Below are 23,716 nucleotides of genomic sequence, written 5' to 3' on the forward strand. Positions count from 1 at the left end.
ACTGCTTTGCAAAAGTAAATGAGACCTGGTTTGAATAAATTCAATGACAGCAAACAATACTGGCATACCATACTTTAGAAAAACAAAAAAACTGTCACAATTTTTTGTCGAAAAAAACAAACATAACAGATCCGGTTTAGCTTCTGGTTCATCAAGCTGGTTGGTAACTGCGCGCATCAAACATCCGGGTTGTATTTGCACGTGCCACACATAGTCATGCGCGCAGGTACTCACACTCAGATGAACAGTAGCCTGACCTGTAGCATGGGGTGGGCATAGAACTCGTGCAGAAAGTCCAAGACAGTGTCAGCTTGTAGGGTAGTGGCACACACCACGACATGTTTCTCTGTGTGGGCACGGTGGCTGCTGTACGAACCGCCCAGCTTCTGCCGCTCCAGCCATGTTAAGGCTAGTTGCTCAATCTGCAACATGTCAAAACTGCTAAATTTGCAACACGACAAGAAAGGAAACGTTCAAGAAGAAGAAGAACAAGAAGAAGAAGAAGAACAAGAAGAACAAGAAGAACAAGAAGAAGAACAAGAAGAACAAGAAGAAGAACGAGAAGAACAAGAAGAACAACAAGAAGAAGAACAACAAGAACAACAAGAAAAACAAGAAGAAGAACAAGAAGAACAAGAACAGAACAACAACCAACAACAAACAACCAACCAACCAACCAACCAACCAACCAACCAACCAACCAACCAACAACCAAACAACAACCAAACAACAACAAACAACAACAACAAGGTACGAAAAGAGAAGACAAAGCTACCAGCTACTTGAAGTAGATAATTATTTAGAACAGCCTTAGTTAATGGGGTACATGTGAAGCGATGGTGGCAAAGTACACAAAGTGTCCGTTAACCGTGTGGGCAGTTTGACCTTCAGTACAGTGTCACACACACACACCTGTTTGTTTAGTTAAATCTCCAGTAAAAAGCCACTCGCAGGTGTGGGTAGTTTGATTTTCAGTAAAGTATTACATACCTGTGTGGGCAAGATGATAAGAGCAAAGCCGATCATAAGCACCATAAAGAGGCGGCTGGGCCAGATGTCTGGGTACAGGTCGCCATACCCGACAGTCGAGAAAGTCACCACAACAAACCAGAAGGCCTCAAAGATGGTCAGTGGCCGGGAGCTGCCTCGCTGCAGGTGCTGCACGCCGCAGGCTCTGGTGGACAACCACACGAGTTACTGACCACAAGCGCATTCAAAACACAGAAAACTGCAGAAATCAAAAGATAAAAAAACTACAGAAAAAAATAAAGGGACAAACTTCACATAAACGCACGTACAGCACAAACAAACTTCTCAAATGGACAGAGCAGTCAGAGGGAACTTCAGAACACAAAACAGACTGAAGACCACTCAGCGTGATTTCTACTCAAATACAGGCAGAGCACGAAAAGTCATAATTAACCGGACAAAAACTGACAACATTTGACAAAGTCTGGAATTTTTTAGTATCACCGACAGAAAAAGTTTTTACATCACCGACATGTAAAAACTTTGTTGAACTTCAGTCAAACCTCATTCATGTTTACGCGGTCAAGATGACCTAAAGCAAAATTACACAAATCAAACCTGCTGCTTCAACCGCAAGTATAGTAAATAGAAATAGCCACAACTTTCAGGAAATCCTAAGCAAAATAATTGTATCTCGCTAATTTCTCACCAACAGTGAGTAGAGAGAGCTGTTTCTAAAAGGCGACGGTTAAAGATGTTTTTACAATGGCACTGGAAAACTGAGATAAGATGGGAAGAGAAGATATACGGAGAAATAGGTGAGAGAGAAAAGATATTCAGAAAAAGAAGGAGCGGGAGAGAAAGAGCGAAAAAAAGTGCGAGAAGAGAGACGGAAGGAGCAAGTTTGACGATTCCTTCGCGTGCAAGTGCCAGCTCACGAATAAAAGCTGTCCTGCCCTCCGGGCCGAAAGTGGTGTGCTGATTGACTCTCACGCCTTCGGGAGGGACCTCGGCCAGCAAACGGAAGAGCAAGACTCGCAGTTTTTGATTAGCACTTTCTGAGCTGCCGGCCCAATGACACAGATGGCGTTTCAAAAGTGCAAAGGTCGACCCTTCCAATGACGTCACCAAGCATGTGGACCATTAAAGAGTCGTGGCAAATGAAAATGTAGTTCGTGCTTCGCAGGAGGTTAAGAAAGCGTATATATATATAATCACACCAATAAATAAAGCAAAAACTTTAGTTTTTTTCCTTTTTTTGCGTTCTGCGTGGTGGTTTTCTTTCCTGTTGAGGGTCCAGGTTCCAGTCCCTGTCGCCCTCGCTTACGTCAAGGCCCTCATATTTTATTCCGTTTACTGGCAGAACGTGCTGCACACCATTAGCTTGAGCAAGCACTGCTCGGCGGCCGGTACAAATTTCATTAACCACAATGTCAAAGAAACAGCTCATACAGAAACAAAAAGAAACTCTTCACCTGGGGAACTGTCTGGCACACCCCAGATCTTCAACCGGTCAGACAAAGTTTCTCACCACAACGATGATGTCTTGGTGTTGAGACGATACAACTTTATTTACTATTCCAGAGGGCAATTAGTAGAATTAAGTCCTGGGGATTAAAAGACTTATGAGAGCGGTCTTAAAAGACTGAGTTAAGAGTATTGAAAATAAAAATTCCCCAAAACTGAAGAAACAAATCCCCTCGCGAAACAAAGTTGTTAGTGAAGTTTTCAGTTGCAAAGAATGAACTTAAATACGTTTATGTCGCGGTTGCTTTTACACATCCACTTAAGGGGAAAATAGGGGGAAAGGTCAATTGGCCTTAAATGACAGAGTGAGTTACATATCATGTCCCATAAAAATGTTGCTCTGAAGAGGTTCAAGCAGGCGGCTGTGTTGTGTTCTCACGTGACCTCACTTTACCGGTCTCCTGAGTGAAGGTTGTTAAAAGGCTGTAATCTTGGATTGGAGATTGTGCAGTGAACTTTTGAACCAAACTGATGAAAAGTTGAGTAAAATGTAGACAGAATGATGTTACAAACAGTAGCACATATCAATGTAGCAACTGGTTGCAATCGTAGTGAAATAAACTGTCCGGTCAACGACCATTGTGTGGAAAAAATAGTGAATACCGTTGTAAAACTTCGGTGTCACTTGAACCGACTGGACTGGGAGAAGAATCTGTACACATCCCCCACACTCAGCCTGCTTTCTCTAAAATAGGAGGCAGCCAAGACAAACATGTTTACTTCTTCCTCCAAGCTGTGCCTTTCCGACGATTGCAGGCCATAAATCAAGGACGAGCTGGTCAGTCGGCAAAACTGCTAACAGCATCGCTCGATACTTTCCTTCTTAAAAGGGTCCCCCGAAAAACTGTCGACAACATCGCTCGACAGTCTTCTAGTCCAATGGATCCTCTAACATCGGACATGAAAGTCAGACTCTTCTCGAGAAAGAGTAAGTAAACATGGCGGCCTTCATCAATCAGTCCCAAACTGCGTTGTTGACGGTACTGTAAGTAAAGGGTTCATTTACAACCCGAAATTCTGATTAAAGATGATTCAAAACATCAATATATATCATTTAATCCTAACTTACAATTTCCCTTGCTTTTACTTCTAACAAAGTCTTCCATCTCGATGGCTATAGCTGCAAGGCACCATCGGAAATACCTAATGTCCAGGTTCTTAAGTTTAATCCGCACTTGATTCGTGTATCTGCTGGAGCTTTGGTGATGAGCAGAAGGCAAAGCTGCCTCGAGGACAGGAAATAATCCACTGAAGGGGTTCTCTTATTGTAAACAGGACCAGAATTTGTAAGTTAACGGTTGGTTTGTAGCCATCGTACTGAAGCCATAGGTCGCACGGGTAACAGCAAGCGCCACCTAAATGATTATAAACTATAAGCAGTTTAGCTAATTACTATAAGTTAGGCACTCAGCTAACGCCTAGAGCCACGTGCAACTGATCCCAATGAACTTCCTTGTCGGTGGTCATAAATCGCAGACAAAGAAGCTACTTGAAGCAGATGGCTACCTTCAGTGTATACGAGAACAGAATGTTTTAACATGGAAGAACAAAGTCAAAGGTTACCCAATGAAGACGAGGCACAGGATGGTTGCCACCAGCACCATGAGCTGTTGTCCCAGAGCGGACTGTGCCTTTTGCATCACACGGTGGAGGTCGTTCTGTGGCCAAGAGGTTACAGGTCAACACATCACACAGAGAGCATAGGTCAACGTATTATAGACATATCACGGTGCAACAGATTGCAGACATAATATCATACATCAACATATGTAAGAGAGGGTATCAGATGAGTGGCCAATAGTTACAGATAGATAACTATAGGTCGACATATTACAGACAGAGCATCATAGGTCAATACATAATAAGTCAACACAGTACATCAACATGCCATCGAATTATAGGCAATGCCTGAGCAACATGGGCAAAAGATTAATGATGGGAGGTCAATAGGACATCTGAAATCAATAAGCAGTGACAGGATATTACAGTTCAACATGTTACAGACAGATAAGCTCTGTTGGCTGACCTTCCCCTGTGCCGGTGTCTGATTATCATATTATCAATGCCCTCAGGTACTCGAGAGTGTATGAACTAAAGCGCAGAGGGGGGAAAAACAATCAGAAGATATGCAACGAGGGACAGGATGTGTTGAGTGAGGCGAATGCATAAAAATAATGAATATATCTATATAGATAGAGATAAAAGGTGACAGGCAAATCTCTCTCTCTCGACCGCAAACGCACATGCAAGCAAACACACGAACGCACATATATACACACTACTCGTCAACACAGATGTAGAGATGGGTCCTCGTTGCTCATCCTACTAGATGGTAGTAAAAAAAAAAGACACTCAACCCTTGTGCACGTGCAGATGACCATTTTAACATTTAATGCAGACAACCATTTCAACAATGAATGCTCTCGAAAGGGCAAGAGATACGATCATTTACACAGACAAGCGACCCGTCAAAGGAAATTAATGCACATGCATGAAATGTCTCGCAGCGGAGGCAAACAAAATGGCATCGTGGACATTAAAAAATAAGAGAAAAAGGTCACGTGGGCCAGACCGCGGTCTCAATGTGGGACTATGTCCCCTCTTTCTACCTCTTTTCTTGTTTTTTACCTTTCTTATCTTTTGTGGCCTAAATGTGGGATCAAAGATCAAGACCCATCCTTTTTTTTAATCAAACATCGTCAGCTAAATGGTCAATCGTGGCCAAGTGAAATGTCCGTAGCAAACCGTAGCCACCCGCTCAAAATGAGTTACAGTGGATGAGGACAACTGAGAAATGAAGAGGCAATGAGTAGATAGTATGATTTTTTCCTAAATACAGATCAGTCACCATTGTCATCTACACTGATAATATCCTGATGAAACAGTTTCCAATCCGCAAGTGAACGTTCAAGTTGTAAATACTTACAAACATGTTTTGCATGGCCAGCTTGGCGAGCCAGCAGTTCAGAAAGACCGGAATAAACAGATTTCTCAGGGGCTTGAACAGCTGAAACAGACACAGATTCACTGAAAACCATTCAGTAGGGAACACTATGAAATCAAACCTGATAACACTCGTCACTGAATAAACAAGGGGGAATATCAAGATATCAGCACATTTAAAGGGGGAAATCTGATCCATAAAACTCCTTAGACTGCGATATGTCCGTTGATATACATCTGCAAATACGACAGCTGGTACCAAAAGTGTACACAAAAATATCTGAGACAATGAAATTTTATGCTGAACAGAACAAGTGATGCTTCTTAAACACACACACCAGAAAGGAAGCACGCAAACTAGAAAAAAAACATGTAGTTTCAAAAGTAGGGGATTTGCATTTTAAGAAACAAAATATGAACAGGGGAAAGCGGTTGAAATGTATGACAAAGATATCGACCAGACGAACAAAGGACAGTAAATAAAACATTAATGATCCGAGTAACAGCTCGGTCCAAAAAAAGTAAACCCTAAAAATACATCGCTTATACACTCGACTGGTCACATATTTAGAATAATTTTGTTAATATCGTTAATGTTTCTTTTGTTATTCCCATAATGGATCTTGCTTTGATTTTCCTGAAAAAAAGTCTCCGAGTTAGACCCGCCGTAGGCTACAGCACTTTAGCAAGATTACTAACAATAATTAAATGGACATTTGTAAAATAAGCCAGGGGGGATCGTTCTTTCCCCCATCATCACATTCACTCTCGAGGGTTTTACTTGCTGATACATTTAATCACTGTTCTTCACCTGAGCTGTAATGTGGTCTTTGAAAAATGTTTTGGATATGTGATTTGTGGTTTATATGACGAAGTAGGTAACACAGTTTATAATACAAGTGCACCGTTTCATCACAGTCAAAGACAGTTTCGATTTGGCTTTTTAACCGATGTATATTTGTCCTAGTAATAATATTGTTAAAGGTCTATAAGAGAGGAAAACTGTTTTATACCCTTTAAACGAGAAAAATTCTACAACACATAAAGTGTGTTCTGTTTGACAATGTGTCCAGTTTCTTGCCTATAATTTTATTCATGCGGAGATTAAAAAAAAATGTTAACATCAATCATCTAAATGAAACATGACTAAAGGTGTGCCCTTAATCTTCTCTAGCCCTCTCCCCGGTCCCACAATCCCAGTTCACACAAGCACAAGGCATGTTCACAGACCAACTTACAGTGAATAGAAAGGGAACTGTTGTGACGAGCTCTGTCAGTAATTCCAGACTCCATATCTGCTGAAGAATATTTCCCTGAAATAAAATGCAGTGAGTCAACATCTTGTGCTTACAGTTAGTAACTAGACAATGTGAGGCTAGGACTGGACTGTTAATATCAATGAATCTGGATGCTGTAAGAAACAATTGTCTCGATGCCTTAATACTTCATTTTTACGCAGAATATCATATCCCAGAGATAATGAACCCATTTCCTCCGTATTTTTATATCTTTAGATGCATTTAAGGAAGGAAAAACCCATAAAATTTGTTAGAATGGGAATGATGGGTTAGAAGTATCGAAAACTAACTCGAACATGCACGGAAATATCCTATACTTGGAATTGCCGAGATGCCAAAAAAAAAAATGCATAGCAATTGAGGAATGTTGTTCGCTCACTTGACTTGTCTGAATTTCACTTTTTCGCTCGCGGCACATCCCATGGAGATTCAATCACAAGTTAATTTTCCGGTCTAAAAATTCTTTGGAGGCGAGATACAAGATCCAATACTGAATTTTTCCATGGAGTCTTAAGTTTAATCAAGGGCGCCTGAGGGCAGCCCAGACCTGAGCTGTCTATTTGTCTTTCGACTCCACTTCTGAACATCCCCCTGGAACACGAGTGTTTGGGTTCGTTCCCCATGTTGAAACTGTCGAAAGACCGTTCAGGTTGTCAAAATGTTCGCCGCGATGATGACAGGAAAAGCACTCAGGGACATCAACCTATCATTTCACGATGTTTAAGATGAAAATTTAACATCTAGATGAAGAAGGAAACGGATTATTAGGATGTGTTTTTCTGGTGTCATAAACGTGTGGTACTGCGTTCGTTTTTTAACTTTACCAAGTCTGACTTTGAAGTACCTCACTACAACTGGTCATACACGAACTTACTTACATCTGGAGACGATTAACGGTTTAAAATCATTAATCCATCCTGAAGAGACAAAAACTGTGCACAGAATTCCAAAATTCTGTTTTATTAAATTTTACAAGAAAATTTTATATTATTGATATCAACCTTGCATCACAACATCAAACATTTCTTTGCTAAATTCTATACCCTACCCCACCCTCAGTAAAATGAAAAAAAAAATCAGGATTTTCAATGGAAGGTATAGGAAGGAGAGGGGGACTCTGAAACCTTGTGTAGGCGTGTAAATCAGATCGACATCAATCTGTCTCCTCCATCTTACAGAGGTGATGCTAAATATATTAGTGCTTTTGTCCTATAAAATATTCAGAACAAACTCTTGCAAAGCAGATGCTTAGATTAGACACCTTTCCGGAAGATTAGTTTCGATTCCCATTTGTCTTCGTTAGGCAGACACTGGACTGTAGCTGTGTCACCAGCTGTGAAAAAGTTTTATCACATATGTCCGCCACAGGCTCAGTTGCATGGAGTCCCTCTGGACCGCTCCCAACGGCCACCAACTGAGCGGCCATCACACCCTAGTCCTCGAAGGTCAATGCCCCCTTAGGGACTGATGTCAATCTTCTCATCCTGGAAGACTTTTTCCTCCCTTCAAATGCACTGTATGACAAGTTTCTGTCCAAGAGAGACCCATGTAATTTCTACTGTCAGTCAAACCCTGTTCTCTTCAACCTTCCTGACCTTTGTCGTCCATTTTCTTTAGCGACGAGAAGAAAAGATAATCCGTCACTCACTACACTTCATAACATCAATTAAAAGGATATACAAAATAAAATCATAAGCTGATGAAGAAATGTTGTAATAACTTGCAACTGAGATAATGATATTCTGACATCTTATACTAAAGAGACTACCATGAAGTGTTTGCTAATGCCCCTGACAAGTTACAATATTTTGACATATACTAAAGTGTACTACTTACTGAGATGACATCTATGCTAGGACTACAAAGAAGTGCTTGATAAATGAGATACTGACTTTGGTGTTTTGAAATCACACAACAAAGATACACTTAAAAACAAAGATACTTTGTAGCCGAGATACTGGACAAATGCGTTCCACTAAATTAAAATTAAGATACTGAAGATGAGTACCACTCGCTTCCGCGAATAATAATAATAATAATAATAATAATAATATAATAATAATAATAATAATAATAATATAATAATAATAATAATAATAATAATAATAAACCACTATGATGATCAGTTTCTACTAAACCACTCATTTTCGACCATTTCCACTACAACAAGTGGATTCAGCACTGACCTGCGGCCACCCCACGAGTTACTCTACAGTCGATTTCGAACCACTTACAACCACCTTTTCTACAATCAGCTGTCGACTCAGTGCTAAGATGTTCTCTGCCTTCTCCGGGTTTGAAACCACCAACAAGAGATTGAAATGAAATCAGACGGCGATGGTAATGAACATTACATGAAATTCCCGGTCTTTTCTAAAACTAATCTTAAGCTTAGTGAAGTGAAATAACAAACAGATTTGTCAGAAAAGACGAAAATGTGGCTGTATCTTGCATTTAATAGTATCCATCATGGCGGAAATGGCGGAAGCAAGTGGTAACCACTTTTTTCTCCTGTCACAAGAAGTGTGTAATACCTTGTAGCTGAGATACTGGACCAAAATGTTTTCACACATGCTGATGACAGCGACTGTCACCTGGCAAATCCACACACCTTCGTGCCGGTTCACCCATGCAATTGCATCCCTGAAAAATGCACAGTGGGTCAAAGTTCGTGTCACATTTGTCACATTTGTCTGTGCATGTGCTGACTTGTGTTTATGAGCATGCATTAAGATAATGGGCACAGAGGTCGTTATTGCCTGTTGTTTGTGACATTCTTGTGTTTGGATAATAAACAAGATAATAATTACAATATTGCAGCCAGATGTTTTCCAGGTTGTGATAAAAACTTACAATAAATACAGAATGTAAAAGAGTGGAAAAGGTAGGTCATAAGAGCATGCAGATGACAGAAATGTTAGTGTATGTATGAAGAGGAAAGTGCTGATAGAGAAATGTGTATACCAGTTTATGTCGGACGATTCAGCAAGATCGTCTTTGTTTTGTCGGTAGTTGGTTCGGTTTTCACAGCCGAGGTCTCCGTTGGCGCTGAAACGCACAGCAAAGCAACATGATTAACAAAAAAAAAAAAAAAAAGAAACCTTTAACCCACAAATCTGCTCCCTTTTAATATCCCCATACACATGGACTGTGCAAAGGCACAGCTTCACATCCCTATCTCTTTTCCATGAATAAAGATGCTGGTCCTTTCAAAGCGAGAGCTCATCTAACGAGGTTTCTTTGTGGACGGAAAGAAGAGACCAACGCTCATGCAAGCCACGTAGCTGAGGGCAGTAGCAGATGATGATGCGCGTGAGAATGGAAAAAGACGGTTAGACAGGGCTCAAGTACTTGTGCACTCTGTATAAAGTCACTTGCTGGCCTTGCCAGTCGTCCACTACTGACCGTTGCTAGAAGTGGTAAAAAGGTAACGAGTGGTCATCCCGAAAGCTATTTTAGTCACAAAACAATCCGTTGACAGATGTTGAAATATGTGTGCCCCCATCCTCCCCCCTCACTCACACACATGCACGCACACGTGCAAATGATAAAAGATGACACTGGAAACAAGTAAAATATGGATAGAAGGACAGATCACCACACGCACGAACGGATATGTAGACGGACGAACTGACAGACAGCAAACAAACATACAAGCAAACAGACAAATGAATAGAAAAACAAATAGACGGGAAGAAAACTTTAAATGTGTTCATTTATCATGCCGTTTGTTCAGTTGTACTACTAGTCGTGTTCCTTGCAGCAGTCCGTGCTGGAGAGCAGAAAAGTTCACGATCCACACTGTCGGGAGAGATCCGCAGACACTCAACAAAACACTGGTAGAAACTGATCCGTGTGACAACAAATATCAGGCAGAATGGTGCAGATGGTGAATCGTGAAACGGTGCACACCCCACTGCATGCGCGGCCACCCAGGCCGGGAAGAAAAGAGCTCACAGGGGACGTAAGCAAGAATTGCTATTGCCACCTGGGCAACATCCTGCCAGTGATACATTTCATTCTGTCTCTCGTTTGTCAGGGATGGTGCAAACCTGAAACCCCAGGAGTCTGTGCAAAAATGGTGAGAGTGACAAAAGTGGCAGCAATAGACATTTTCTACACACCCACTACATGTATCTCTACATACAGACTGGCTTCCGGTAGAAATGTAGCTGTCCACCACGGACCAGTGATTTTGTGTTTAGTTCTCTGGATGCTTTTATTGCCAAGGGTCAGAAATTACATTTCAAGAGCAGGTTAAGATTTTACAACATATAAGTGGCAAGGAAGTCTCTCTTTAAGAGGCATTGTGATGTTTTTGCGATCCACATTCTCAGGAGACATTCAATGAACACTTTCGGTTATTTATTTCAAAATCAAAACGTCTCATATAATTAAATTTTTAAAATAAATGACCAGTAATTACTTCAGTTTTTCCAGTGACATTTTCTAGAGCGAAGAAACAAGAAAAAAGTGAACAAAAACAAAAGAAACCCGAACGAACAAATTAGATAGGAAACTGAACGATGATGGAGCTTAATGGAGATTAATGACAAACATTATCTGTGCTCTTATGTCCTTGCTAGCATAAACAAAATAAAATAAACAAATAAATAATAAACGTTTCACCCTGATTGAACTGATCTTGCATTTCAAGCACTTTACTCGTGTGACACAAAAATCTCATTTAGCCCTCCAGCCACATCACCTCTGGCTCTCTCCTTACATGTCAGGCTGCTCAAGATTAATGACTGGAACAGACCGGAAGTGGCCCGGGAAAGGTTTCTCGGCGTGGATAGAAATCCGCTCAAAGTCATCCACCGTTATGTCACAAGATCTCTCCTCCCAGAATCTTCTTTCTCCCCTACCATTCATTATTTCGCAAACCAGACCACGATGTAAACGAGCAAAGCAAGCCGTTAGCTTCCAAATCGCACGATGCAACATTCTCAGCAAGCTTTTCACGTGCAAGTGTTAAAAAGAAAAAGAAAATTGCATTTTACGCATCATGCACTCACCATTTCGAATGATCTAGAATTCAGGATTCAGAATCGGTAACGGTTTGCACTGATAAAAACAAGACCCTCTCACATTCAACTCTGTGTCCCTTATCTAAGCTCTCCCTTTCGAGGTTCCTGTTCTTGGTGCTCCTTTCCTAAGCCCTTCCAGATGAATTCCTTCATCTTAATCAATTCAATTTTACGTTGTCCCTTTTTTTAAAATCCTCGCAGACAAGGCTACTTTTCTAAACCCATTTCCTAAACTCTTCTGGGCGAGGCTACAGTAATATGCCCCTTGCCTAAACTTTTGTAGGCGAGGCTGTTGTGCCCCTTTCCTAATTTTTTGGTTCTGCTCCTTCTTCCTAAAACCTAGGTGAGTTAGTAGCTCGTCCTTGCTCGATATATATTTGCTTTTCACGTGCATATAAATATGAATACAAATATCTATACACATACATATTTATTATGCTACTTTATTTATAAATATTAGTTTTTCTACAAAACATCTTCTAATGCGGCTGCCGTTCTTACGCATGCTAAAAGCTGCACGCACACTGACGCACAAGCACGCGCATTTACGCACAAGCACGATCGCATGCATCCACAAGCTCGTTTCTGACCGTTTACGTCTTCAAGATAATCGCTGGGTTTTTTTGTTTTTTTTTCTCAGTTTCCCATGCTGCTTCCCTCTGTGGTGTAGTCATGCCAGGCTCGGGAGGCATGCATGCAACTCGGCCAACTCTCGGCATCCCTCACGACGCTAATCGAATTCATTTCTGACCTACTCCACCTCCTGGCGACCACACTGACTGTGCGCCCTTTACCCCTAACCGTTTCTGATGGGCGTTTGATGTATACAGAAAGCAATGACCTGAAGTGAGATAGTGCATGAAGAAAACATGCGAGTGAGGGGGAGCAGGGGTAAGGAAAATTTGAATAGCTCTGGTTTTCTTCCGCGTCTAAAATTCCCTTCGTCGAGAATCGTTCGACGTCGATGATCGAAGCGCTTGGCTGCTGAGGTCACGTGCACTTCGTGACGCCAGGAAGATTCCCGCAAAGCAGTCAGCTAAAATACTGGCTACATATCTTCATTTTCTAAACGGGACCGATTATAAGGCTTTAGCTGACTGCTTTTTGTTAGCCATTCAAATGCTTTTAGCGTGCAATGGTTAAGGCCATACCTAGTCTCGCAAGCGAAGCAGACAGAGTTATCCTTTAAATTACCGGCTCTTGAAGACATTTAACTGCCCTGTCGGCCTCTAAATATAACCCTGTGGTAAAAAGCACACAACATAGTCTTTACAAGGCTAATGCACTCCCCCTGTGAAATCACGAAAACCAATCTGGCTTTTTGTTTCATCCTGTCTCAATCAGACCATCAGAGTTTCATTTTTCTAACCCTATGTCGAGCAAAAAAAATATAAAAAAAAATCAACACTCGATATTCACAAAACAATCAGAAGCTCGTGCTCTCTCGCAATTTCAAGAAAATATTTGTTGCCTTCAGACTATGTCTTAATTTCTTTGAGTTGTTTCAAACATTCTTGGTAATGTCCCCATGCAAAATTTAATGAACACATCATCCATTCAAGCTCAGTGCAAAGTTTGGACATTGTAAGAAATATCTGTCCTAGCCACGAACTTTCACAGCAGTGAGAGAAAAGGTTTCAATCTGCCCTTCGTGGCATGGATACGATTATAAGAAGCAAGCAACAGTAAAATTCATTTTAAGAAAAAAAAATCGTGAAAAAAGACCCAAAGCCGCATTCATTGTTAGTCAATGTTTTAAGAAAACAGGAAAAGATATGCAATGCAAATTATTTTTCATCTTGATCAACTAAGGTTTCTCAAAAAGGAATGCGCGTGAGGTCTGAAGACATACACGATGCTCAGTGTTGCATGCATTCAATGCATGCTGTAAGAAGAAAAAAGCCTGGATGAATTCTTTATACCTGTCATCCTCCTCCGTTCTTCTGGTGTCAAAACTATAAAGCAATACAAAAAGTTTGGCTTTATGAATTAAAATTTCGAAGCAGCGAACTACAAAGTTTTACAATCAGAATAAAAGCTAAATTGAACTCTGAACCGAGTATACAGTTAGCCGAGCACTCAAACATAACAGAAACTGAATATTTTATGGTGCATTGATTTTCGGTGTATCTCAAAGTAAAATAATAGTTCTCTAGAGGTAAATGGACCATGAATGGTTCGTTCGGAAACCTAGCCATTTTACTGAGCATTTTGTGATCGCTTTTAAAGCTGTCAAGAACCGCTGATAAGCCTTAACAAACTGAAACCCTGCGATTTTATGCATGAGTGAACTTATGCATGCAATCGAACTCGCTTGCTTTTGTCCTTTCTCTACTTCTTTTTTCTAGTATACAACCTCTCTTTCCCTCTTCCTCCTTCTCTCACGACCTCTCTGTAGCCCGCCCCCTTCTCCCGGTCTCTTTGTCCAGCTTTCATCTACATTGTATTCTTTTAAGTTTGTCTTCCCACTCTTTGTCTCTCTCCTCCCACTCTTCGTGTCTCTCCTCCCACTCTCTTTTTCGCTCTTCCTTTCTCCGTTTCCCCATCTCGGATCAAACAACAGATGCTCAGTGACTTACTTTGCATGTGAGGTATCCATGATCACCCTGACAACATACAGCACGCATGTCAGAAGCTTGATGATCAGGTTGAAGATACGTATCCGAAGACCTATAGAGAAAAACAGAAAAGTGTTCAAATGTGAGATCAAAGTGGCTTTGTTGCAAACCCTGTCATCTTCAACTGTCAAGTGGTAACAAAACCACAAATTATATGACATCCTGGAATATCCAGAAAACACACACACTCACCCTCCCTTCTCTTCTCATTTACACTCTCTTTAAACATTCTCTCTCTCTCACCGACAGACAAACTGTCGACTTTTTTATAATTATATAAACCCTCCTCCCCTACAAACTGCGTGCATTATTCCCCCATTCTACAAGCTAAATGTTTACCAACTGTCCACCAAATAAAGATCAAAGTTCTCTCTCACGCACATACAAAAATTGCATCAAGCTGGACATCCCTTCCAATCCAAAAAAAAAACTTGAACTTAATAAAGGACAAATAAAGGAGAGGCTTCTGGAAGGTTCAGTGAAGCAGTTGAAGGAGACAGCCATTAGTCACTCACTTGAGCGCTGGTTTTTGATGAAGTACAGCTGCAGGCGCTCTTTGAAAGACTTTTCGTTTGTGAAGAATTCTACATGAACCCTGAAAAAAAAAATAAACAAGTCATTTATGAAGGTAGTGTATATTTCTCGTACACTCACGATGACAAATGATGATGATGATCAAACCAAGCAAGTTAGAGATGGTTTTATCATGCTTGGTTTATTTCTGCTCGTCTGGGTGTCTCGTAATGAGAGCAAGAACGCAGCTTCCAGACCAGTTGACCCTTAGGAATACAAACCTTGAATCCCTTCTTCAAACCTCTGTTATCCCAAAGAAACCCTATAATCTTGATTAGATATGCTTAATTAGTTGTAGACCCAACTTGAAAGGTGAATTCTTCATTTTTCTGTTCAATTAAGATTTGTCAGTCGCTAGAATTCTTGTTGTTGTTGTTGTTGTTGTTGTTGTTGTTGTTGTTGTTGTTGTTGTTGTTGTTGTTGTTGTTTGTACAAAAATTCAGAAATTATTCATGGATTTCATAAAAAAAGGCCCCCAAGGTTCACCCCAAATGAAAAAAGGGCTTCTTTCAAAGTAAAAGAGGAGACCATTGAAACGAATCCTTTCTTCCGCTTTCATTCTTCGTTCTCTATATATATATATATTTCAGATACAGCAGAGTACAACGCGAATGACCTCAATAAAATTGAAGATGTAGAATATAAATGAATATGAGAACTTAAAATAATATTCATGTTTTTTATTTCAACATATTTACTTTTTCATCTTTTAAATTTTTGATAATACTTTACTTCCTACGCCACTTGAAAAAAAAAAATTCAACCCTAGGAGGAAGTTGTGGTCCACTTTTACCGGGCGGTGGTGGAGAGTGTACTGATTTTTTTAAATAACGGTACTGCCCAGAAGCAGAAAGCCCGACGATCGGGTGGTGCGTGCACCTGGCAGAACTACTTACTGCGACCTGCCCTCTGCAGGCAGACACCAAGTCATAGTCATACATGGCCCTTAAGATCATGTTAGTCACAGCCATACAAACTTATTTAACTGCCTGCCTTCTGGGATCAAAACAAAGCCTACACCCCAGCCACCATTGTGCAATTTCACTTGGAAAATAAATTCTAGCCACCAGTCTCTCTCAGAAGCCTTACCTTGGTATCTAAAGGTAACTTTGCCAGCCTACTAATCAGCCTCATTCATTCTCTTCTTTGACTAACCAGGCTATTTATGGTTTTTAATCTGAAAAGCTCTTATTGTAATTGAGCTCTGGTGGAAAGGTGATTAATTACATGTCAGTCTCTGACCCGGTGTGGAAAAGAATTCAGTGCAACACATTTACAGACCCTGCCTCTTCGGGTTTTTTAAAACTTGAGGATGGTGACAAGTCACAGTGTCAACTGTTAAAGCTTCACACTTTTTCTGCAGCAAACTTTAGACCGGTAAGCTGTAGTGGTTAAAACACTGGCCACCCAAATGAGAACCAAGGGGTGGGTTCAGACCTCGTTTAAGGACACTCTCTGGCCTGTTGACACGAGACACCCGTTGGCCGATGGGGTATTTCTCTGCATGCTCCGGTTCACTTTCCCTTTCAACATCTCTCTCCTCACAATGCGAAGTCGCTTCTAGTGGAAGCACTTTCCTTCCTACCATCCAACCAACAGTTGATTTGAAAGCATCTTGCAGGGAAAAAAACAGAAGACATTGAAAGAATAACATTTGTTTAAAAACTTCAAATATTTCAGCCTTACCCTGTGATTTCCATGACACTGAGAATTTCCTGTAAGGTCACTTTGCCACCAAACTGCACTTCCCTCCGACCATGTAGCAAGCGATGTGGATACGATAGTGAGCAGTTTCCTGAAGCAATCTTGTATGTACCTCAGTATCCACTTTCACATTGATCGCATGATCAAGATGCGGACTTGTCGATAAGAGGGAAGCAAGCTCTAGAAACCCTTTTACATGATGGAGTCGGATAACTGTCATTCTTATCAGTGTGACATGTAACGCATGCGCACAAGCGAAACATCGTGATAAATTTTCTACTGGCATGGAGGAGCCAACCACTGTGTCACGTGACGTTTATGTTTATGTTTGTATGTGTTTTGACTTGTACACATATATTTATGTTTATGTGTATGTTTGTATGTGTTTTGACTTGTACACATACATGTCTCCCCCAAAATGTAATGTTCTCTTTACTTCAACTTCCTTTCATGTTTCATTTACAAACTAATTTAGTAACAGTCATAACTGCTAAAAGTAAACAATCTTAATCATTTGTCTCACTTTCATTTCCTGTAAACATTTTTTTACGAATCACTCATGCGCAGCTCAATCCTAAATTATGTTTAACCGCATGTCGAAACGGACAGACACTGCGAGAATAGTGTTTCCAAAGTAAATATTCGCTTGTTATTATAAGCACTCATGTATTTTAAAATACCCAACATTTCCGTCCTAAGGCCACAATCACCAGGATTATTTACAGAACTACTCTCCTGTAAGCAAACCTGCACGGAGTCACGTGGATAAATGGATTACAGTGTTTACACAAGACATGGGCCGTGGCAAGCAATCAAGTAGGCAGACAGAGTGACTAGAGCATGGATGGAACACACAGACATACCAAGGGTCCCTCGTGGTCAAACCTGGTATTTGGATTAGTTCGTGCTTTTTAAAAAAAAGGGGGCATTGCACTTTACATTCTTTCTGTGCGTGCGGGTGTGCTTACAATTTTCTATTCGCAAAATAATTACTTGCTTACAATCGTTTCTAAAACAGCCCCGCGAAGGTTCAATTCTGTTTTATTTTTCTGGATTCTCTTTCGCGAAGGAAAACAGACTTTGGTTTCTGACACAGCGAAACCGATTTTGCAAGAAAAGCGACGATGAAGTCAACCTGGCCGAGTGGCAATGCAATATGCAAAAAGGTCAGAGTTCACAAGGATGCAGGAAGCGTGCGTAAAGCTGGCCTCTCTTTTTTGTAGGAAAATCTGTCAAAGTTCTACTCACCAGTAGTACTTCCACAACAACTCGATTAAACGCAGTGATGAAGAAGACGAAAAGGGCGAAAAAGAAGGCTTTAAAAAATAAATTTTAAAAAGATAAAAAGTCTTTGAAACTTTGTACAAATACGATTCGAGAAGAGAAACGCAATAGTGTCAGAGAAAAGGACAGAAGAAACTCTATTCAAATGCTCCAAGAATTACGAGGCTATAGTGATAAACCTATCATAAGTTGAACATATTTTTAGTGGATAGAGCGAGTAATACCCTTAACCTTAGAAACATGGAAGCTAAGCTTAGCCTAGTCTACCCGACAACACTTTGTCTACGGCTGATTTCTATAATAAAGTGTTTGTACGATGTAACAGCTCACATTTTAAAAAAATACATAAAAAGGGTAAAATAAACAACATAAAACATATCTGTCGATTCGGTCAAAGATGCACAAGCATCATCTGTCGATTGGTCCCCACCCTTCCTCCATCCCACCCCACCAAACCTCTACAACCCCATTTATCAGTCACATTAATCGGTGTATGATCTAGAATTTGCATTCGCGACTACAGAAGCACACATCCGTATGCAATTTTTTAAAAAAAATAAATGTGCACAGATAGCGGAAAGCACAGCAGAGGTTTAAGACAGGATCGATCACATTTCTTCTCTCGGTGACCTGTGACCCCTGACCCCCCGACCATCACAAACGGGTGAGGAGGAAAGTCAATGGACGATGGCTTCCAATAGCCCTCCGGGATGCACAGCAGACATCTAATGATTCGAGCATGTTTTATGTCTATTGTGTCCGTTCTAAACCAGAACAAGACATTTATGTTGGCGACTCTCTGCCCTCTTCTCCCTGTGTCTAATAAATCTTTGCAAGTTCACTGGGTCCGAGATGTCCGTGTAATGCGCAATATCATCATCATTCCTAGCATAGCCACTGTGTCCAAATGTGCTGATAGTCAATTCGACTTGACCTACGCCCTCCAAAACTTGTCCATATAATCCTATCATTTAAATTGACAAGAAACGCTGCTGCAGATATTTTTCCCAACCCCGAAATTTAAAAAAAAAAAACATTCAATGCATTTAAATACCCGAATTAAAAACTGATGGGCCAGACAAAAAAATATCGGTCCTGGAGAATATCAAGTTATACCGAAAGAAAAAAGTTTGGTTCGAAACCTTCTTGTTTAAGAACCCCCTTCAAAAAAAAAAAAAAAAAAAAAAAAAATGAAGGTTGAGGAGCGACAACCACAACCAGACTCACTGTGGTGGCGGCGGAATGGTGTCCTCGCCGTTGTACAGCCCCACCACACCGCTGTTGCGGTGCCGATGTCGGTAGCAGTCGCGGGGCGAGGTGTCCATGACGAATGCGCTGTTCTGCATGGCGTACGGGGGCCGGCCCACGCTCCGGCACTGGGCAGCTCTGTAGAACCACGGGTTGGACATCCCAGCCAGCCGCCCTCCTGGCACCCCGTGCCGCATCTGTCCCGTGTGTCCTCGGTCGTCCTCCCCACTCCCTCGACCCCTCCCTGCGCAGGACCGTGTGCGCGCGCTGCCCGTGAAGCAAGCCTGTCCGAGCCTGCACGTGCACCTTCAGATTTGTCTTCTTCTCAGCAACTGATCACCGGCGCTCGCACTACGGCAAAAACCAGCGACACAAAAACATTCCTTTCTTCCGCCTGACCGCGTGTCATCACTTGCCGACATTCTATCCGTTGGGTTTGCAGCCATCATCTACTTCCAAACGATAAGTTTCAGCTTCTAAACTGTTTGTCACTTCCGTTCGTTTGGTTCGTATCCTTTTGAACTGTTTGTGTCATCCGACATCACATAACATTATTTCAGCCACAAAATTACTTCAAACAAAAGGTTAGAAAGCTTAGAGATTGTTTTTCTGGACACAAATTTAAAAAAAAACTGATGCGTTGAAAACATTCAAAAGTCCTTTCTATAATCTTTACTTTCTTCTTTGCTGACTTTGCCTTCTCGTTATGACCACCAACACATGTAGGTGTTCTTATTTGATGATGTGATCCGCACAAGCCGTGATATACTTGCAACACAACTGTGGGGAAAGCCATGACCCACCCTGCACCAAACCACTCCACAAACCTGGCTTTGAATATAATTAATGTCACTAAAATAATCAATGCTTTACCAATGGCCCACACGGCTGTGTTTCATTATGATTCTATTGTTGTCCATGTTTTTCTATAGGATAAATAATGCCATCCAAATGCACAATTCTCTAACCGACAAAATGACCAACTGTAAAATAAAGGGAACATGAGATGTCACCAGAGCCCACGTGATTATGATGTCATGTCCGTAATATTTTGTTTGTTGCAATAGAAACATGAGCCATTGTCCACTTAACAGTAAATCAAACCTGACAGCATTCTGTACACACACACGCTCACACACACACTCACACACACACACATACACGCGCGCACACACACACATACACAAACACACGGAAATTCAGCGTGGTTTGCCTGCATGAGTTAATGCAGGTCGGCAAACAACAAAATGCAAAGAAATCGGATTTACGAAGAGAAGACAACAAACCAGTTCGGAACGATTCTTGAATTATCACCCCTTCAGCATTTCAATCTCCAATATTTCTTCCACGCTGACATCAGAGATGAAAAGTTCTGGCAGCAAAACACCTGCACAAACAAGGTTTCTCGCACAATCAATCATGCGAGAGGCTCAGGCGCGTCTGGTGCTGCCACCTACACTAATTTTACGGGGCAGCGGATCGTGCCCAGGGGCGTTAATCTTCCCGATACTGCACGTGACAAACCAGCCCACAGCAATGAGGATGTACACTCAATGACCCATTGTAAACAACAAACATGTCGCGTGTTGTTCTGTGTACAAGCGAGTTTGAACTCTGCTCAGCTTGGTTCCCCTGACCTGCCTCTTCAGTGCAAGGGTTTGAAATGTTGCTGAACTCATTCTCTCTCATCTGCATCCACGATGAACACTATCCTGCAAAAGAAATCTCTCTACGACAATAATATCCATTTCTGAATTAACGATTTCCAGATATTCTACAATTTATTTTCTTGAATTTGTTTTCCTAGTTACACGCCATCACAAAAACCAATTGATGACATTTGATGCTCGTTCATTTCCCTCATGAAAAGCCCACGTGACCTATTATAAATTTTGTCATTTTCCACTAAACAATATAATTAAATTTATTAATACTCGTAGTTTCTTCCGCAAGTGATCTATGTCTTACTGAATCGAGTTTCTATATTTTTTTTTTTTTTTTAATTGATGAGAACATACCACTGGTGTGTGCCGTCCCCTCCTCTTTCTGCCCACATATTCAATTTGAATACAATTTTTGGACGATTCTGGATTAACCTCTTTACTTCTTATTGCAAAATTACTGTGAAAAATAAATCGATCAAGCTTGCCAAAGTCTCTCAACAAGTGTTTCGTTACTCACTCAAAGCCAGCGCTCGTCTCCTCTGGTGGCGCCCACCTTCCTCGGCAGGACATTAAGCCAGCCACGAGGCTGCCAGTTCCCAAAACATGTCTGAGACTACCTCTTGTGTTGTGTTGCTGAGGAAGGTCGTTATGCTTCTTTCAATACCGCCTTCATCCGAATCCCATCGTCCCCACCAAATCCTTTTTTAAGTTGACGAATAACGAGCTGTGAGTATAGCGCTGGGCCAGACAGGCTGAGTGTCTTGGGTGGTCTTTTTTTTTGTTCTTTTTTTCATCGATTCTGTTACTGCTAACTTCATAAAAAAAGAAGGATAAAAAGTTCTAGAAAGAAATCGTTGCAATGACCAGGAAAAACCAGAGGATGAGGATAAGGTTCAGCTCGTAAACCCACACCCTTAACCTTTTCAAACCTTTTTCATTTTCCACCAGGTCAAAGGTGCTGCACGAGGTCCTCTCGAACACTAAGAATCACTCAACCTGCAGATTTTTTTTGTTCCGTTTCAAAATTTTTTTTCTTTTTTTTCTTTTTTTTTTTTTTTTTTTGGGGGGGGGGACATCGGGCTGCTGATAAAACTGACGAGATTCTACAAAAATGAGCATATGTTTCTGCTTTTGAGTGTGCGCACGTGCTCGCGTGCCGAGAAAATCTCCCGAATATGAAATTATTGTTTCTGTTTACAAAGTATATGATGTGACCGTATGTTTGTATATGAGTCAGATGAATACATATAAGATGAATGCAATACAAACCATCAGTCCATTCAGTCATAAAAATTTTGAAAAACAGATAAAATTGAACAATTTAATGCCGTTATGTCAGTTATGTCATTGCAATATCAAAAATTTGAGGATCAGTCGTCTCCTCTTCAACATCTTGTAGACTGATTTTTTTAGTTACATGCTTTGACGGTTTTTGTATACCCTATGTTTGTGAAGGTCTGTCTACAAAGCCATATCAATTATACAAACAGTTCGGTGCACTTGTTTTAAAAAATCCAAAATATAGATGAATTTCACAAAAAAAAACTGTGCGCATGTATTTTATATAATATGCTCTTTAGCGCTGTAAATTTTATTCTTGTCATACTGATGTAAAAATAAAATCATCTGTTCATTTTCAACTGTGCATTCAAGCCCTCCCAAACTCCTCTTCTTTGAAAAAAAAAACCCCCGTGAATTAACAGGATGGAAACCTACGAAAATTTAAAGTCTCTTCATACAACAGCTTTCTAGAAATTCAGTCAAAAAGTAAAGATTACCAATGAAAAAAAAGGATTGCATTTGTGGCGGTTTTACCTTTCTTTACAATCATGTGTAGCCAGGCTTCATGGAATTACGATGCCTGGTTGCAAAGAAAAAGGTGAGATGTGATATCCATTATAAAAGATCCTGTTTAAAGACCGGCTCCAGGTTTCTCTTGTGCAACAATTTCCATTTAAATTTTTCCTTGATGTCACACACATTTTGTTGAACTACAGCTGGTTTCATTTCAAGAACAGACTTTTTTTCCAACTGCTACTTGACACCAAAGTGCTGGCAGGAACAGAAGTTATTGACTACATTATGCATGCAGACACTGTCAAGTTTAGGGTCACGTGATTTTTAATGACTAACTTGCAAGAGTGCAAACAAAAGCAGGTGATGAAAGGCAGCTGATTCTTCGTGTTGTTCCTAATCACCCCCAGTGGAGCCGAAAGGCAGCTGATGACCAGACTCAATTCTTTGGTATACATGGTCTACTTATTTTGTCCCTTGGAAGGAAAATGATGTCGCACTGTGTTTGTGCCACAGAAGTAGGATTCTGTATCTGGTGGTCTTATTTTACAGTTGAAATCTTTCAAAACAAAATGTATATTTATTCCTGATGTTTATGCTTTTTTTTTTGCTTATTGTGTGGAGATTTTTAAAAGTGTGCAAATAAACAGCTGTGTGCCGTGTGAGAATAACTGCTTGCTCGTGGACATGTGTACATGCATAAACATGTTTTCATGTCAGTGGAGGAAAAGACTTCCTTCATTTTACTCTTAATGGTTTGCTGTATATCATGCAGTGCACAAAGGTGTACCCTTTGCCAAGTGATTTAGGTTTATGCTGTTTGACTTCAGGATTTTCTATTCCTTCTTAACAAAAGTACTAATTGTGGTCAGCAAGCCCTGTGCCTGAAACTTTCTGAGAGGGTTCTAAGTCTACTTCATCGACCCATTACATTTATTTATCAAAAATTCTCTTACACTGACAGCAGCACATGATGTGATGCTACCACCAGGTACGTACGTGCGTGTGTGTGTATATATATATATGTAAAAATGGCTGCACTCACGCACTCCCTACTTTTTTCC

General features: G+C 40.7%; 1 protein-coding gene across 1 annotated transcript in view; it reads right to left on the bottom strand.

The window, feature by feature from the left end:
- Positions 1–19,929, bottom strand: part of LOC112575225 (potassium channel subfamily T member 2-like) — a 43,349-nt gene extending 23,420 nt beyond the window's left edge. The window contains exons 1-11 of the mRNA XM_025256917.1: positions 19,174–19,929; positions 14,901–14,980; positions 14,347–14,437; positions 13,690–13,722; positions 9,702–9,785; positions 9,272–9,380; positions 6,678–6,752; positions 5,423–5,503; positions 4,060–4,154; positions 991–1,174; positions 258–422 (exon numbers count right to left, since the gene is read on the bottom strand). Coding sequence (XP_025112702.1) covers positions 258–422; positions 991–1,174; positions 4,060–4,154; positions 5,423–5,503; positions 6,678–6,752; positions 9,272–9,380; positions 9,702–9,785; positions 13,690–13,722; positions 14,347–14,437; positions 14,901–14,980; positions 19,174–19,391 — 1,215 coding nt within the window. The 5' untranslated portion in view covers positions 19,392–19,929. The remainder of the gene's footprint in view (positions 1–257; positions 423–990; positions 1,175–4,059; positions 4,155–5,422; positions 5,504–6,677; positions 6,753–9,271; positions 9,381–9,701; positions 9,786–13,689; positions 13,723–14,346; positions 14,438–14,900; positions 14,981–19,173) is intronic.
- Between the last annotated feature and the right edge of the window lie 3,787 nt (positions 19,930–23,716).

This window comes from Pomacea canaliculata, linkage group LG11 (assembly GCF_003073045.1).
Source record: "Pomacea canaliculata isolate SZHN2017 linkage group LG11, ASM307304v1, whole genome shotgun sequence".
NCBI lineage: Eukaryota > Metazoa > Mollusca > Gastropoda > Architaenioglossa > Ampullariidae > Pomacea > Pomacea canaliculata.